The sequence below is a fragment of the Argopecten irradians genome, chromosome 3 (assembly GCF_041381155.1).
Source record: "Argopecten irradians isolate NY chromosome 3, Ai_NY, whole genome shotgun sequence".
NCBI classification, from domain to species: domain Eukaryota; kingdom Metazoa; phylum Mollusca; class Bivalvia; order Pectinida; family Pectinidae; genus Argopecten; species Argopecten irradians.
The window spans coordinates 19,079,916-19,100,186 of NC_091136.1; the positions used below are offsets into that span (position 1 = coordinate 19,079,916).

General features: G+C 33.1%; 1 protein-coding gene across 1 annotated transcript; it reads left to right on the forward strand.

The window, feature by feature from the left end:
- Positions 1-2,710: 2,710 nt before the first annotated feature.
- Positions 2,711-19,843, forward strand: LOC138317753 (uncharacterized). Its single transcript, XM_069259629.1, has 7 exons — positions 2,711-3,161; positions 7,566-7,805; positions 9,834-10,088; positions 12,250-12,332; positions 12,874-12,967; positions 15,276-15,489; positions 16,637-19,843. Exons 1-7 carry the CDS (start codon positions 2,921-2,923, stop codon positions 16,650-16,652), a joined length of 1,143 nt encoding a protein of 380 aa, XP_069115730.1. The 5' UTR covers positions 2,711-2,920; the 3' UTR covers positions 16,653-19,843.
- Positions 19,844-20,271: the final 428 nt, after the last annotated feature.

Sequence of the window (20,271 nt, forward strand, 5' to 3'; positions counted from 1 at the left end):
GGAGACGAACATATTTTAAGTACAGTAATATTTAGCAGTTTAGCTGTAAATTGCCAATACTGGCCTAGTTGAGTATTTATTGTAATGTTACATTTTAATCATCTATCAATAATCATGTGCACGTGGTTTTACGTAAGACGTACGGATATAAAATATTATTTTTCAATATTTGGTCCCTTTTGATCTGCTGATGCAAATTACAGTAGAAAACATATGTTTATAGTTCTTTTACAGGTAACTTTACATTGGCCATAAGTTACATTTATCATCAGCATTGCATGTAAACTTAATGCTTTATGACATTGAAGTATGGAGCCATTGGCACTAGCTATAGGTAGTGTAGATAAGAAAAAGTTCTCAACTTCTGGATCACAGGCTCGAAAGAAAAGTGAGACTGCAGAAGGTACAGATCATGGAACTTTATCCAAACAAATTACTCGGAATCTTAGTGATTGTGACGTCACTTTAAGCAGACATAATACCTCAATACACATGTCTGACAGGCGGTTTGTTCACGAAGAGAATGTAATCAAGATGAGAGCTTAATAATTCATACTTTGTGAAGTAACAATTATGTAAGAGAGTCTGTCATTATGGAATGTGATTGAAAAATAAGAATGTCACTTTCAAGTACTCGACTCCAAATCACAGCACAGTTGTTAGGTGAACGAAGAGTTCTCAGACTTTCACTGTAATTGCGCTAGAAAAAACATTGTTAGTTCATCAATAAAATAGGTTAAAAAGGCAATTTGTGGAATAAAGTCATTAGGCCTATATCTGCCTCGCACGATACAACATATTGCATGGACCCAATATATTTCTATATCACCCTTGTAAAACACTATATACGTAAGGCTATCCCTCTGCTGTACCGGGACACACATGGAGTCAGCAAACACAAACTTAGTACGATTATAAGGGTATATCGGTAAACTAGAGAACCATGCTGGTCTACAACGGACTCAACAATTACGACATATAACTGTATCCTATATAAAACATCATATTGTTAAACATTTAAACACCAACCTGTGAACAGCAGTATTGATTGATGAATGTCATATATTATATAGGCGCATGTACTGGCCACAGTAGAGGCACGGGGCATTATGCACTAGCCAATATATCATTATATTTCTCTCCATACAGTAAAACCTGTCTATAAAAACCAGTGAAGGAGAGACAGAAAATTGTCACTATAAACAGGTAGAAATATTGGAGGGTAACAATAATGTTTATTATACTTAAATCAGGACCGAATCAGCACATAGGTATCACAGTGTCCCCAGGGACTTTAAGTTATTCGATTTCCTGGTTTAATAATGTCTATGTGAATTCATAAGCAGAAGTTACCCTCTCTCCATGTTTAAAGCTGATATATCCATTTTCAATATCTGGTAACCGACGTTACAATAATTACAAATTTGAAATTTGTATATTTCTCAAAAAGATGAGGAGAACATGCTGCGGCAAGACAGGGACTCAAACCCAGCGCCTGTTAGATCTACTTCGTCATCGAATTTCGATCCTGTCAAATTCTGCTCAATTTCGATAGCCAATATTCAGAATTGCAACGTTGAGTTCTCCTTCACATCAACAGATTCCCGATATTGATAGATTGAAGATTCGCTTTTAGGAAAATAATGTTATTTTGTCCTGAATTTGACGATCATACATATATCCAAAATTGTGGTTTACAATTAGCAATCATAGGAACGTTATTGCAATATTTCATGAAAAGTTGTTTACTGATTTCTGAAAAAATAACTGAATGTATAAGAATCGATCACAAAGACCAAACCAAATGACGCTTTCCGTATCAATTGGTTTCCGAAATAGCGATGTAGTTTACTAACCACACTCTATTATCAGACACTGTGCTAATTGATTATGATTCTTACTTTCTACCTACATCCTGTGGAAGGCGTCCAAATGAACACATATCTGCTCTTTGTGGTTGCGAGTGTTTGTTATGTCATGTTAGGCTAATGAAAAAAATAAACAGGAACTATGTAAATGTTGTAATAGATTCCATACCGAAACAACCAATCTATATCCTACAAAAACAACAAATATCTCCGTATTATGTAATTTTAAGGCAGAGTATCCCACCGTTCTGTATATTATCATAAACAGTTCAAACGAAACTGATTTAATATGCTACACCGCTGACAAATGATCTTCTTTTCTCTATAAAAAAGGAGCAGACGAATTAATTTTGATCTTCAATTACAAAGTTACTTACTTTACTATATCATAACCACTGAAAAGTTTGAAATTTCTACATGTACTTGAAGATACAACTTTTAAAAATAATTAATTGCATCCCGAAAAAAAATCCATGGCACATTGTCCTATATGGAATGAAGTACTGATTGCGCATGTACCAAAAGCAAAATGAATTATTTTATTTGATTTTTTATGTTAATTACACAGTATTAAACGACAATTATTATTCAAATGATGAGTATCGTTTATGGTCTTTCGTAAATGTATTCATTTTAACGAATTATGTCATCATATGAATGCAGTGAATTCTTCAAAAATGATTTTATTTAGGTGTGACTTATTAAAAAGATATATCATCAAATGAAAACATGGATAACAATAAAAAATCCTTAACGAGCACTAATTTATCGTCTTTCATAGGTTTTGGATGTATAAGTTTAACAGCAAGGGGATACCTAAGCTGTGAAGGTGCAGGAAAGCCGAGGTACCCAGGGAGAACCACCGATCAGCGGTCAGTACCTGGCAACTACCCCACATGGGATTCGAGTTCGCGGGTGGATGGTTTGTGGTAATATGTCAGGACAGCTTTACCATTGCATACAACAGCGATGGATTTAGCAGAAAATTGAACAACTCATAGCGACAAATAAAATATATAAACAGGATATGACAACTTGTGTTTCCGTTACTGATGCACCCAGGCATTGTAGGGGTAGGTAATATGGTGTTGGTACTGGAGCTGATCTGTTCAATACCTTTCAATGATTTATACACTACGGGGCGGAGTCTGACAACTGGAACGACTCCGTGGTGTGTTGGTGACTGGCCATCTAGCATAGCTGCACAGAATCCTCCTCGATCTCTACAGTACAGATCAGTCAAAATGTTGGGCATAATGCTGCTTAAGAATTTACTACTATTATTTCTACACGGTAAGATATGTTTTGTTTTGTTGCTTTACATTCTTTTTTCTTTTTTTTATTATTCTATCAAGTTTGAGAATCATGTTGGATACGACTAAGAATTAATTTAGACCTGCAATATTAGTGTTAGTGTTCCGCAAAGCGGGATGATATCGTAAGTATTGGATATTAATTATTCTAATGGACCATTTGCAGATGAAGGATTGTCTTTGCATGATTGAAGGTGATGGCCAGAAAAAAAAGAAAAAAAAACGAATTTAAAAAATAAACAGACCAAGAGTTTTATATCTGAATTGGTTTGTCAAAAAAATCATAACATTTTAGTCACAAGAAGATATTCATATTAATATATACAAGGAGAATGTCCTCTTAATGATACCAAATTTAGAACAAGAGTACAAAACTACAGCAAGTTGATTGTCATCAGCGCTTTCAGGGGAAAATCTGCACGAAGAGTGTGACAGGTCAATGAAGACCATTGAGTGGTTTACTAAAAGGCCTCTTCATAAAAGGTATTGCATGCGCTTTAAAAGTATTTAACAATTAATACCTTTGTATTGAAATATATTTATGACGTATACTAATATTTACGCAACTAATAGCTGCTAAACTGTATGGGTACATATCTTGTGTTCATTATTTTCCTATATGTATTCTGTTATACTTTGCATTGATTTCTTGTCTGTCCAAAGATTGGTCTTTTTTATTACGTTGACCACCATTTTTTGTCTCTACTACATGTATGATTAAGTTTCAAACTAAGGGGAAACAATCTAGCTATCATTTGGTTGTCCCCCTCCTAGGGCTGTAACCTCTCCCCATCCGGCTCTCAAAATTATCTACCGTTACTTACCGTACAATAACTTATTACCACCTATGGCTTTGTTATTTGTATAAAACTTTAATCGCCTTTGTCTTGGTAAAGTTTCGTAAAATATCATTTTGGTTTCAAAGGTCATTTAATCAGCGCACCTGTACGGCGTCAAACTCGGCTTGATATCGGTGTGGAATGTTAATTGTCTCAAAAGCCAGACACTCGTAAATACGGCTGATATGGGCCACTCGTAAGAATGACAAAACAGTGACTTTAGGAAAGCAGTTGCCAAACGAGTCAAATAACAAAACATGTTGGCAAGTGAAAGCAGTTGCCATGACAATCACCACAAATGTGTGTACAAGTACAGTTTAGTAAAGCAGTTGCCATTTTGGCTGATATGGGCAATCGTAGTGTTCGTTCAAAGGTAGCAGTCGTTAAGTCATTCAGGAAACTAGTTAAGATGGCTGCTGAAAGGCATGAGGTGCACCGTGGTAGAATTCATTGACATTTATGCAGGTCTACAGATTATGAGAAAGGCTCAATATATAATTTAAACAAAGTTTAAGATTATAAATATGTCATCAAATCACAAGTAGTCTAATATAGTTTCCCCTTGATTTGATTGTTGTATCTGCAAATCTGCACTGTTTTAGTACTTTTAGTTCATGGACTTGACATACTAGGTCAATGTTCAGTTATTGGTTGCTCTGTTCGGTTAGTTTGCTAAATAAATAGTACAAGAAAACACCATCAAAAATAAATAAATATATTGCCGTATTAAAAGGTCAAATTCAACACTATCGATTCAGGCTGTTCATAGTTAGAACTTTAAAACAAGAAATACCTAATTATAGATGTTTATTTTGTTAGCCTATCCCATTGCTTAACAATGGCCGATTTTGATCAACGTTTATTTGTTTTAGAAAATCCATCATCCTGGTATTATATTCTCCATAGGAAATCTTTACAGATGTTCCCCTTCAATCAATGATTTCATTTTATGATGTTTGTATAGGACACTACGGAGCAAATTGTGGCGAGAACGTTTTAATAGGATTGAGTGGATTAGATTTAATAGTGTTATGAAATGTTAAAATTTGTCTTCTTCTGTGTATCGCTTTTAGAAAAGTATTGATGAATTTTGAACCCCCATCAATACGTCATTTCCTAACCTCATGTTGGAAAATGATGCTATCGAAGCGTCTGGTATATATATTAGAGGCATATGATGAAAATGAATTGATGATACTTTAATATACGACGATACTGTTGTTAACCTTAATTGTAAAATACAGGAGCAGTAATGCAAAACGAATAACTATAAACTAGAGATATGGTTATAGAACATCCTTTGTTCTATTTAACTAGCTAACAAGAGATATTCCCAATTCTACAAAGTGTAAAACACTGTAAAGATTCATTTTGAAACTAAAGCTGTCAAGCATTACCATATAGCTGCTAAAATATTGATGACCACGTCACGGTTATAGAAAACATTAAAACAAAGTGTCTTGTAAAATATGTATGTCGTACGGCTGAACTCTGATATGAGGTTTGTGTCGATGTGTGACATCAAGCATGACACATTATAATTGGCTATTACTTAGCAACGGAGAATGAAACGTTTATTCATGTATCTGTATTCTGCACCGTAATAACAATTCATTGAAGAAAAGTCTGGTAAGCTTTTTATTTGATTTAGAAAAAAAATCATATTACGTATGTATATGTTGTTTTGAAGGATTGATGTGACAATGCTTTAGCATATTTCGCAGGCAATAGGAAATTCCGAAAATTTATACCCGCAAGAATGTATCATTACAGTTCTTCGCGAAATAGTAACTCCAAAATTCAGTCCCAAACCATTTCGTTTTACAATATAAAATGTTTGTAGCTGTACGAAATTAGATATATTTTAAAGTCTGATATAACCATAGCACTATTGCTGTCTGATGTAAGCTTATACCATAAAAGGAAGTTACGATATTTCAAAGCTGCCTGCTTATTCATGTGCACTAAGGGAAGTTATTATCATTTGGCGGAATTGTATTGATTCCACGAAAACCTTAGAAACCCCATATATGAACACAATTTATGAAAACAACTGTTAAAGTCAAAGAATGTTATAGCCAAACATATAACAAATATGAGTAGACGATTGTTGTCTGATCATTAACTAACGTATTATAAATACTTTGAAGTATAAAATTAAATGTTCTCTGATATCATAGTTTGTATATATAACCTATCAGAAACGTTTTGATAAATGCTCCATTTACCAAGCTATAAATATCAAGGACAATTAAGTATTTATTTAATTTGTTTAAGCCATAAATTAAATAGCGGTTTATAGATGTATGATTGCAAAGGTCGAAATATGGCTCCAACTACTAAGGTCTGTGTGGTATTAATGGGAATATACAAACCGGAACGACCAATGCAAATATATAAATGAGGCAGATGATATAGAGAAAAAATAGTTTTATAGTTTTGCTTTATGCTAATACTACAGACATATCATTTTCATGTTTAATTATATTAAAAAACAACAACAAATAACAATAAAACAAATGAGAAAACAAACAAACAAAAACGAAACAGAAAGTGGTACATCTATGAAGGCTATGTTTTTGTTGCAAAGCATAATGTGAAATTAATAAGCAAGATACATCAGGTGTATTTGTTGACAGGAATGATATGTGAATACATTCACAGCCTTCTGTTGTATTACAGTTAAGTTATTGATTGAAATATAAACCTAAATATAACATAAGGTGGTAATGATTTATATAGATCCAATATTGGACATAAAACAAGTTTTTCAATGTTAACACTCTAATGAATTATTAATCACTTCACCTATGTTCAGTATTGATTTCTCTGGAAGTCATCAATATTGTCACAATGGATATTTTTTATCGCTTGTTATCTCTATCAAGTTAAGCACGAACATAACGTATGTTTGAAACAGGCAATTAAAATATCACCCCTGTCTGTTTCGGCCTTTGAAACATAGATAATGCCCGGTATATGGTCGTTATATGTGGTAAATTATCACACTTATTAAACGACAGGTAGTTCAATCACGTTTTTGTTATTGACTGACATTTCAAATAGATCAATAAGATAAAAACTAAAGTGGCCGACAGAGAAAATTTGAATCTTTAATTGACATTTTATAAGGTAAACTAGAAGGAATCACTTTATTAATGCAGACAAAAACCACAATAATTAATAAACAAAGTAATGAAATATGTTAGAAAAACAGACTTATGAATATATCGAATAAAGTTGAAGTATAGCGCAGGTTTTGTCACTATTTTACGCAAATTGTCAATTATGGTTTTTCAGTGTTGGTAAGAATAAATAAATAATAAAAAAAACCCACACTGGATGAAATGTTCAACACATGACAATATTCGCCCCCTACTATTGACATTTATTTTTAGATTGATGCATACCGCAGCTAAGCTAAAACTGTTTAAGACGTATATTTTGTTATGTGTAAAAAGAAACTGTATTTATTTGACTACGTTTAAGGCAGTACATAAAACAGGCTATTTCAATCATAATAAACTCTGTATATCTTTTTGAAGGTCTGGCGATCATGGCAGATGACTATTTCCGAGAGGATTTGATGAATACTGGGTACATGTTTCTTCCTTCTCTGATGAAAGAAACCCACTATTACTTGGAAGACTGCCTGTCACTTTGTGAGGTCACACCGATGTGTAATATCATCACCTTTGACCAGACAAGACAGATGTGTAGAGGATATGAAAATGTCTCACAAGCTGTTGGTTTTATTTCTGTACCCGGCACAAAGATATGGACTAGTAAGTATTTCAACTATTTTGAATTTGAATTTAAAACCATTATTATATCATTATCTTTATTACTGTTAGTCATTTACTGTAAACGTACCGATTGCAACACAGACAAATTTTAGCGCAAATCCAAAAAACTGTAAATTATGATGTATTTGCGTGTATATACAATTGCGTAATTCGATGGTTCAATATCGAATATACTATTTCACAAAATTTAGCGCTGTACATGAATACGCGCTTTAAAGACAGCATGAAAATCGGTAAAATAAAACTACCACTAAAATAAGTACATTTACAGTATTTTGACGTCATTATCATTGTGACGTGCCAACGATCACAAGAGATGATGTTAGGTCGTTAACGATGATGACAGATTCTTTCATTACAAGCGCAATATCGCGTTAGCTCTTATAATTGAACGTAATTCAATTTGACATTGATGGAACGACGAATGCCAACTTGACAAAAGTAAGTTAATGTATGCTAAAATTGTCGTTCACCAGTTGGCATTCATCCTTTCCTTTATTGCCAAATGGATGAAGTTCCAAGTGTATATGGAAGGTGCTAGTACATGTACAATATATACATATTATATCTATATTTTATCTATGTTATTGACAGCATGAGGTAAATTAACCGCTTCACTTGAAATACAGATATCATAGAAATATTACATAATATATTCATACACATGCGGATAATGAAAATAATGGAAATGTTCCTCCATTATCTTTTAGTTTGATTTATTTACACCTTTATCTTTGTGGAAACCTGTAATATGGTGATTGACTGACAGAAATCGAACGTAATTTACTTATTAACAGGACTCTCTACGAATGTAACGATGACTTGGTAACCCCGATAGAAAACTTTTATTTTCAACATGTTAGAATTACTCCATAATAAAGTGCGGTATTATTGATAAATGAGAAATAAACCCAATATAAAATGAATTTACTACTTTATTCGATTACTTACCAAACATCTCCCGTAAATCAATGTAAACAAATACCACTTGCGTAGATCATGTTGATACACGTGGTCGATCTATCGGCTGAGTCCGTCCATGGTTTGTGTACATGGGTGTCTCCTCTATACTACATAGTATGAAAAACACGTAAATATAGGACAGTTTGAAAGTGCATAACTAAAGCTCAGTACATGGATATATTCTGCCATAATACCATTTGAAAGTCAAAAATAATTTCCTGGCACACATGAAAAGCCTATGAGGAAATCAAGCGAGCCACCCAACCTGAAACTGTTGTACAGGAGGAAGGAGGTGCACCAACTCAAAATGCTTAAGATATCAGATGCTGGATTCTGTTATACCAAAACCATATAATGTATATCAGGACTTTAAAAAGAGTGTATTTCTATTATAGCCTACGAGCTTTCAAACACCCTCTGCCCCTTCAATATTGTTTAACATGACCATACGGTATGGTAACAGCGGCTAGGAATGACACACCCACTTGTGTACCCACGACACGTGTCGTCAGTGCACGTGCATTCTCGTACCGACATAGACATATTGTTCCCGCTATACTTAACGAAAAGCGGGAATATTTGAATACATGAGTTGCTGTAGCTCCGCCCTCAAGCAATCAGAATGCTTGTTAGTTGAAGTTTGAGAGTTCAAATTTAATATACTTGTATTCTGTTCACTTGTTTGGCGGAACATACTAGCTGTAAAATGTAGGTGTCGATTCCTACTTCCTAGGTTGACACTGCATGCCCCACTACAGCGAATTAGCTTATATTTGTTTGGCGAGTGTAAAAACGAAAATTATACTATTGTTTCAGACGTACGCAGTCCCATTAATTCAATTTTTGGAAAAGATATACAATATTTCAACATACAAAAACTTAGTTCAATAACTCTCTTGCACATTTTCAATATAGGTATTTTTTATATATTGGAACCTTAATTAAGTTGACCATGGTCGTCGTTTTAGTGAACCACAGCAAGTATCATTTTTAGTCGAACAATTTCGATATTGATACATGTACATGAACATTTGTATCTTACAGACAACCGGCAGAAGACAAAAAGATATGCCTACCCCGGTAAAACATGGATATCTGATCCATCTCGGGCAGGCGTCGTCTTCAGTCCTACAGCGTCGAGGGAGTTCCTGCCCCGACTTGACGAATGTGTGGATCGATGCCGAAATGATCCTGGTGGGTGTCACTATCTCACCTTTACAGAAAGTGGTGCCGATTGTCGCTCATTCACCGGCACACCAGATTACAACATATCAATGGCGGGAACAACAGTCTGGCTGAGTAAGTGAATGTTATGTTGTTGGTTTTATTTTGCTTTTATTTTTTTTTAAAGTTTGGAAAATAAATGTTCTGTACAGTATGGACAATGTGGCAACACTATGAATTGGACTGATTAATGTATCACGTGATATCGGATAACGTTTGTGCGGGACTATCGTTTCTATTGGCAATGGAATGACGCCTAAAGATTATATCACTCACTTACGTCATTTTGGAGTGATGCTTACGTAACGTTCCATCACCACTGAAGACACTAGCACAAAAGCTGTCGGGTATCACGTGGTACGTGAATCAGTCCCATTAAATGACAGTTAATTATGACCTTGTGTGTAAAAGCAAATATAATTATATACTTTTTGACATGTTGTGTTCTTTATTAATGTCCCACACTATCGTCTGATTTTAACCTATTTCAATTTATTGATCACCTTGAATGTGATGATTTTAACATCACTGTATATTTATCCATCACATACTTCATTCCACTCTCTCCTGCATTGTCTAATCATGTCAGACCCAAGAAAAGTTAACAGGATGAACGAAAATATCCATTTATAATTATAAATTGGTACAGAAAACATCTTGTCGGATCTAGATCTGTAAAGCTCAGCAGTACTGAAATGACACGAAATAGACAAGTACGGGCTCACGTGAAACATGTTGTTCATGACAGTTTTTTCATTATATAGAGTAAAACGATATATATTTAGTATGATTTGTTTCCCTTCACATGATCACGTAAAAAGGTTTAACGTTAGGTCGCAAATAATATATTATATTTTGACATATAATGAAAATTATTTCATGTCACCTTTGTGACGCCGTAGAAAAGAATCACGTTTTCGTTTACTAAGAAGTATTTTATTCGTATCTGAACAACATGTATGAAATAAGCGTTGTAATTAAATGTTTTATTGCTTCAAATGAAATGTCAATACAGGTATACATGTTTTCTTTTTCAAATTGATCTATTTTGCAGGCTATTCAGTAGAATCACAAAATGTTTGAGTTATTCAAATATACATTTCATATTTCAATAAGTCTTTTTAAATATTATATCTAAGAATATATGGGCCGTCAGCAAATAATACCTCAATTCATTACAACTATACAAATAAATTAAAGAACTAATTTACACAAATCTGTCAATAAAGGCTCATAAAATATATTTTAAAAACAAGCAAAAATGATCAATATCTTTATCGATTACATGACGTTTAAATAGGCAGCCTTCTCACAAAAATACAAAGAAATGGTATGCAGTTCAAAGACACACAAGAGCATACTTACTAAGATATTGGGTGATCAACAACGTTTCATCATTATAATTTCTATTGTCTCCTTTAAACGTGACATCCATTCGATGTGTTTTCTGTGCTTTTAGCTAATCGATGTTAGATTCTAGTGTGAACTTCCGATGCTACCAGTTTACTATTGTTTGAAATAAATGCTTTGTATTGCGATTGTTTATCAATAAAACTGAATATTTTAACTCATTTAATATTTATTATTAGTCTAAGTACTCTATTTCAGAATAGCACATTATATTTTGTAACTATTAACTGTATTGCAGATTTTCTAAAAAAGTTAATGGTTTTGATAAAGAAAAGCAACTTTAAGAAATTGATGTCTGGTGAAGGTAAAATGCAGTTAACTAACATCGCAAAATTCAAGGCTAATCGGACTTGTCATTGGGAATAAAATGTTATGCATTTCGAAGAAATTCCACTTGGTATTTGGCAAATATATGATCTGATCATAACATTTTCATGTGCAAATGAATAAGTCGATTGTGTCTATGCAATGTGCTGCTCTAACATTCGTTTGACATTACATCATTTCAGAATATAGAACTTAGCATAACATCACGACAATTTCTTTATTAAATATAATTCTGTTAGTAATCTATTCGCGTGTAAATATTTATAATAATTTCTCAAAATAATAATTTGTCAATATGTTCGTTCGAAGATAAAAGAACTAAATAACTTAGGTTAAAACTTGAACAAATTGACAGGAAGGTTTCTTTGGACATCAAGACACCTTAACTTTATATAGATACATGCAAAACTGTACTGGCGCGTTTAAATAATCTTAATTATTATTTAATTATTATGTATTTTATGAATAATTATGAAAATGCTTTGATTATTAATGTCAGATCCTAACCGTGGACGAGACCTTGAATCCTCAGAGTCGTTTTACCTGGTTGTGAAGGAAAGCCTCAACCGTGCTGATGCAAATGTAAGTACTACAAAGTGCCACAGTTTTATCATGATTGATTGTGGTGCGGAGATGTGAATGTCCTCTATCGAACCTTATAAATTACGTTAAAGTCCCTGACCTGTGGTACTGTTTCAACTTGGATCTGATACGTTATCTTTTGATGGTTAGAAGACAACTGTCTTAGTTCTGCACTGTATCAACACACGACGGTAACAAACATCTCGATAATTTTAAGAAGACTTTAACTGTTTATAAAGAATATGAAAGCAAATTCACGTCAGTTTATGCTTCATATGATTTTTACATTCAAAGCTAGTAAGACTATATATTGATGTTATTGATATTGGCTATATACTAACGTCGTATGGACAAACAACCATGTAACTTAGGACTACATTTCTATGCATATTACTTTAATTATCACTAATTTCATGACAAACAAATCAAAATTACAATTTAAAATTACAAAAATATAATAATAATTAAAAACAGTTTCTTAAAATGATTAAATAAATAAGAAGCATCAATATAAGATCATGGTTTATAACACCTTTGGCAGGCCTACTGTGCACAAGACGGTATATCTGGACATCTCCTGAAGGTCAACAATCCCGAAGAACAGGCCTTTCTTGATCTGAATGCAGCCTTCGATGGTATGATTGTCTTAGTGTTTATATAAATAATACTACATTTTATTTCTCTATTTTAGCTAACTTTAAGTCTTTTCGCTGTTTGTTTTTTCATCTGTAACCTTATCTGTGTAATTATCCAACACATTTTCTGCAAAAGAAGTCAGCACAAATATTTGTTTCCTTCTATATAGAACAAGTAGACATTTATATTTTTGTACCAAAAATATGTTTTCATAATTACCGAAATATGATGATTCATCACCAAAACACGCACATTAAAAGTTATATGTGCTGTACTTTTTTTCTCACATTTTTCACAGTGCTATTAGTACGGCGGCGTATTAGGGCCACTACAAACTTTTATTTATCTTGTACGTACAAGTTATTATCTTGTACGTACAAGTTAGTATCTTGTACGTACAAGATAGTATCTTGTACGTACAAGTTATTATCTTGTACGTACAACTTAGTATCTTGTACGTACAAGTTAGTATCTTGTACGTACAAGTTATTATCTTGTACGTACAACTTAGTATCTTGTACGTACAAGTTAGTATCTTGTACGTACAAGTTAGTATCTTGTACGTACAACTTAGTATCTTGTACGTACAACTTAGTATCTTGTACGTACAAGTTAGTATCTTGTACGTACAAGTTAGTATCTTGTACGTACAAGATAGTATAATGTTGAAACTCTCGGTATTAAAGGCTTTGGCTGGTTTACTCTCACAATGGCATTGCATGCTATACGTATATTACGTAAACTTTGTTTAAGCCAAAGGGAGAAAAGAATATATGTTGTGGAGTTGTAATGCTGTGATAAGTTTCCGAACACTTGTATGTAAATGTTTATAACAGAGTATTTACTATGATCATCATTTGGACAATAATTGATGTGTGTATATATGTCTAATAAACACAAAAACACATATGAAATATTTTGTTTTGCTTTTGTTGTCTTTGCAATCAGTAACTCATTCGAATTAGGGCATAATGCCTAGGATTTTTTTTCGGAGGCAGTTAATTATTTTCAATACTACTATTCTGAAGTAAAATAAATGCTCAAACATTTCCAATAATGGCACCATTGTGAAGTATTTAACTTTTATTACTGAAGAAAATTACGAATTTGTTTAATAGATCAAACTTATCATTCATCGGAGATAAATCATATCCGTTTTATCACTAAATATATCTTATCTATAAAACAAGCGACTATACAGTTTTCTCGAAAGGAACTATACAGTGTCAGTTTCAAAATAATGCAAGTGACTATACAGTTTCAACTCATAATCCGGCAATTTCAAATTACGATTGTGAAAAAGATATTGTTGCTTGAAGCAATGTAAAGTAGACCGACTATCTTTAATTACGAAAAATATCAGGCGGGTGACTCAATTCTGCGGTGATGAACAGCAGTTCAACTCAACTTGTATGTTCAAGATACTAAGTTGTACGTACAAGATACTATAAGTTGTACGTACAAGATAGTAACTTGTACGTACAAGATAGTAACTTGTACGTACAAGATACTAAGTTGTACGTACAAGATACTAACTTGTACGTACAAGATACTATCTTGTACGTACCAGATACTATCTTGTACGTACAAGATACTATCTTGTACGTACAAGATACTATCTTGTACGTACAAGATACTAAGTTGTACGTACAAGATACTAAGTTGTACGTACAAGATACTATCTTGTACGTACAAGATACTATCTTGTACGTACAAGATACTATCTTGTACGTACAAGATACTAAGTTGTACGTACAAGATACTAAGTTGTACGTACAAGATACTATCTTGTACGTACAAGATACTAACTTGTACGTACAAGATAATAACTTGTACTTACAAGATAAATAAAATTTTGTAGTGGCCCTAATACGCCGCCGTATATTGGTGATTGTAGTGAGACTTGTAGGTATGTTTTTATCTGAACATTCATACGGTATAAAACCGGAACTTTTACTATGCAAAATAGTGTGTTATAACCATTCATTTTGGCCTGTGCTTTTTAATTATTTTCACAGCTTTATGCGTCAAACTTGAAGATTTCAAAAAAAAAATAACTGAAGGAAACTTGCCATGTCAAAATTTCCCCTCAGTCACGGCAAATATAACTTTAAGATCTTATTCGGCGGACGGCGCACGACGACGGACTATGCATGATGACAATAGGTCATCCTAACCCTTAGGGTCTGATGACCATTCAAACAAAATCCCAATAAGAATGGATTCCGTTATATTACATTGTACACAATTACTAACTACGTATAGCATATTATCTACCGTGCATATATGTTATTGTCTCTTCAATAGGAACGACCACTGCCACTTTGTGGATGGATGCCGAAGCCAATACGGATGGTAGATTTCTATGGAATACCGGGAGGCCAGAATCCACGTATCTAAATATGGCTTATGGAGAGCCAAGTGACACGACCAACAAGAAATGCCTGACCATGGCGAAAGCGGACGGAAAATGGGCGAGTGCTGACTGCACATCCACCATGCACTTCGTGTGCGAAATGGAGTAAGTCATGTTAAGCAATTGTTAGTGGTAGATAGTCTCAGAATATGTTTACTGTTTGATTTTAGTTTGATATTGAAATAAACGGAAATGAATGCAGTAAAAGAGAATTTTGATATTTAACATACATGTATTAATTTACTTTAACGATTAAAAAATAAATTCATCATTGATATCAAGGTATGGCTTATTAAAGAACATTTTGAGTAAGAAATCGTAATAAATTATTCAACAAACGATTCCATGTACATGTAGCAGACATAATGATTTCTACCATAATAGGCGGTGTTATTCAACTCTCAGGACATTAAGTTAACACTGCAGCTGTTGATTAACAATTTGTTTATACCACACGTGGTCTATGTTTTGATCGTCGCTTGACGTCCAAAACTGCTGTTGGACCTTAAGTACTAATAATACATCTTGACGGACAAGAACTTCACCGATGAGTTTCGTAGATTTAACGTGTACGACACGAACTTGATCTTGATAGTAATGGCTTGATGATTATCTGACGGGAGACAGACGATGCCGTGTCGTGCGAATGCTTTTACATGTAGACATGTAGTCCGACATTGAGGTTTATTTTCTTGAAGCAACTATGAAGATTTGAACGCAATAAGACGTTAAATGAGTATTATTTAACCCTAAAGATGTTCTCAATTAGAAGAATGGATATGGATAGACTCTTAATCAAACTATGACATTTGAATACTAATTAGTGCCTTTTTGCTGATAAAAATATTACTACAAGTTATTTGCATATTTCGATAAATACACACTACCGTTTCACCACCGTCGTTCTATTGGCTAAAAACGAATATGATTGTGGTAGAAACAAGTCACACTACTCGTGGTTGTTGAGTATTAAATTTATTCCATGCGAGTGAGTTTTTTTGTAAAGTAACAAAAGACTCAGTCTTTATTTTATATGATTTATACACTTTTAATGTCAAAATGGATAATTGCTTCCCGATTTGCATGTTGCTGGAGAGTTTGTTAAAATGGCAATATTTAAAGTATATTGCTAACGCGAGATAACTCTTTGTCTACTTCATCCTCTCTGATTACATCATCATATGAACGTGATATATTTGGACAGTGCATTGGCTATAAATCACCTAATGACTTCTTCTTTTTCTTCGTTTAGCAAAATACTTTGGTGAGTGGACGTCGGGATATGGCATGACAGAAGGAACGTTCCTATATTCGGTCTCCATGTCTCTACATAGCATACGCAACAGGATATTGAATGTTTTAGGTTATCAAGACAGATTAATATAATTTGATTTTGATCATCATCATATTACCTTACAGATAATGTACATCGATTTCGTGCTTTTTATGACGCGTCGATTATGCATTATGACATTAACATTCGATTACAGTAAGAAGTTTAGCGTAGTTCTGAAAACTGCATATTTTGAAACATGAATTTGTGTTGATTACTAAACAAAGGATGATGATACTGTATATTCAATTTGAAAAAAAATGAGTTAAAAAGTTTCACCCATAGTCATGATTCTATCAACATTTGTAGGTAATAAAACACGGTGATGATAGACTTAAACTATATTCTGAAATGGTCAAAGAGATAAAAAGGAATTGCGTGTGATCTTCAAATTAACCACACAAAATAACAGAACTGACACAATATAATGTCACTGTCAATGATTACCGACACTCTTCATCACATACAGTACCAACATAGACCATGCACACTATTACACAACCAATGACAGTGTACTCAAATACAAACACACAATCACACGCTATGTTACTCGTACATTTACACACATTCCTACGATATGATGCCTGTATAACTTCACACATTCGCACACTATGGTTCCCATATAACTTCGAATGTTCACACGTTATGGTATCAATACATTTTCACACCTTCATATGATAATGTACTTACATACACACAATATTGTACCTACACAACCACACATTCACACACAACAGGATACACATATAACTTCACACATTCACACGATATGGTACCTATATAACTACATTCTTTCACAAAATATGGTTCACCTACAACTACACACATTCACTTCCTTATAGTACCTATACACCCAGACACCCAGACACACCCACACAACCACACACATTCCCATCATAGAATGATAGACAACCTACACAACCACTGATATATATATGGACCAAACAAAAAGTCACAATTCCAGCTTTGATATTCTCGGAAGGTGATGTAATTATTTTGAAATGTTTTCGAAGTAACTTCGATTATAATTCATTATTTTCGGTTATGGTGATTTTTTGTCGCCACGTCATTGTGGAAAAGAGGACTGTTCTGAGTCATAGTAGTTAATGATGTCTCGCGAGGTCTTCGCTGTGTGCACTGGATCGAATGGGAGCAACGCCATTTTTTAAAAATTATTTTGTGTTTGCAAATAGTTCATTTCCACACAAATTTTATTCAATTATGCTTGCACCCTGCATCAGTACGCTGTAGCAGTAAGGCATGCTTATCACCATGAGTGCTGGAATTACCATTATTCTTCATTTGGTCAGGGTATTTCAATGCATGCTAGGTCACAAATTCGACAACGAAAAATCACTCTTTATTTTTTTTCTCTTTTCAAAACACTTTATGTCTTTAACCTAAATATGAACAATCTGATATTCAACTTCAAAAGTTCTGAAAATAGATATAAAAGTACATCGATGAAACTTGTGAATATTCCTGACATTGACTAAATTTTAATTCTATATATCATTAGAAACGTTTATTCATATGCCATTGATATGTATAGCATATGATTGTGATCTGATTAGTGTTGATACACCTCGTAAAAAGATCAGTTCCAGACTCTTTTCATCATTATATCATTATTTGATTTACTTTGTAAAAACAAGTTTCATTCAATGGTCGTGCTGGTATTATAGTAGTGTATTAAATTTCATAGCTTTTTATAAGATATCTTTGTTGATACGAATGTTTTATTAAATTTCATAGTAGTTTTTGTTGAATTTTCTAACAAAAAAAAAGAGAAAAAAATCCTGTTTAATTTCCTAGTACTGATCTAAATCAAATGCCATTGGGACCAGCAGATTTGGGCGCTTGGTTATATGTCTGGATTACACAGGTCTTAATTATCATAAATACAATTTCGTCTAAGTATACCGGTTTACACAAGCAGCCGGGTTAGACTTAGATAAGGACCCAATTCAATTATATAACCTTTGAAATGTATCTTCGGAATATTTAATGTTGATATTAAAAAGGAATAATGCAGAAATACCAGCATCTGTGGATACATAAATAAAAAAGAGGAAACAATAAGGAATGACGTCATTAAATAAAACAAAAATATTTGTTGATTTCGACGTTATTGATTAATGGTTTTAAATGTAATAATCACATTGATATGTCATATGTTAATTTCAGCCCATTTGGTATACATCAACTTAATTTTAGACAGAGAGTAATTCCATGAATTAAGTCATTTGTTGGTAAACTGTATGCAAGTTATACAGTCTATACAATTGTATAATTTAATAGAAAAGTCTAATTTTAACTGGAAATAGTAATAATAATGGTTATAACAGCTTATTGGAAAACAATTATAAAGCTGCAATATCGTCAAATACATCCATTATGTAAATCTTTTGCGTAATTTGCGTCAATACAACCAGGTTCGTTGAAATTCAATTTGATTTGACATTTTGATATATTTTTGTGTTGTATAATACTATGTAACTTGTGTTTGTGAATACTGTCAACGTAATAAGCGATTTGTATGGCGAGTGTATTTTATAGCTACTCATTATATTGTAAAACTAAACTTCATATACTCATGATAAAAATGGTATCACGAAAAAGTGCAATAAGGTTTTTTTATTCCGATTTTTTAATTTTTTATTTATATATATATCAATGCCTTCTATTGCATAAAGTAATATTTTGTTAAATTCAGACAAAACAGTTCAGTTGCCATATCTTTATTGATGTTTTTGGTGTTTTTTATGTCATTTTTTATTTTAGAATTAATATTCTTTGTATACAAATGGATTTAGTATCTTTAGCGAATCGTCAAGTACAATTGTTTATGGAATTGCATGTATCAAATACTGTTTGAAATCTAATTAGGTGATTAAATAATTAATATTTATGATTATTTTGAATGCATTCCGAGGAACATTAACATTAGGAACCGATAATGCGCTAAAGGCACTCTATGCCTTGTGTTTCTACAATAAATTGCAGTGAAATACATCAAAAGTGCGAATAATCATGGTTGTTGGAAGTAAGTCTAAAATCCGAACTAATTATTGGTTTTCGTTTGATTGTTAATGGGGTTTCTTTGCAAATAAATGTTTGTTGTTTTAAAAATGTTATCATTATTTGCTTAATAGGTACATTGCACTAATTTGAGTTTATAGACATACAGGTGTCCTTGATAGTCTACTTGACTGTCCTTTGGTCTAAAGTCTCGCATGTTTTTTCCATCTCCTTTACTTTCGTACAGTAATAGCGATCATGGAACAGTCTTAAGCCTAAAACAGTCTAAAATTTAGACTTCGCCAATCACAGATGACGTTACGAATATGCGTCACTTTTTATTTGCTAAAAAAACCTTAAGTCTAAGACGTTTCATGATCCTGAGGCCTGGTTCTCAGCCATTCGAAGACACACATTACTTTCATGGTCATGGTATTTACTCAAGTTAACATTAATATAATCACATCTCTTTGACATACCAGTCCAGTCAAATGTGCAAAGTAATGTTTATTGCTAAGAACCTGAATAATAAA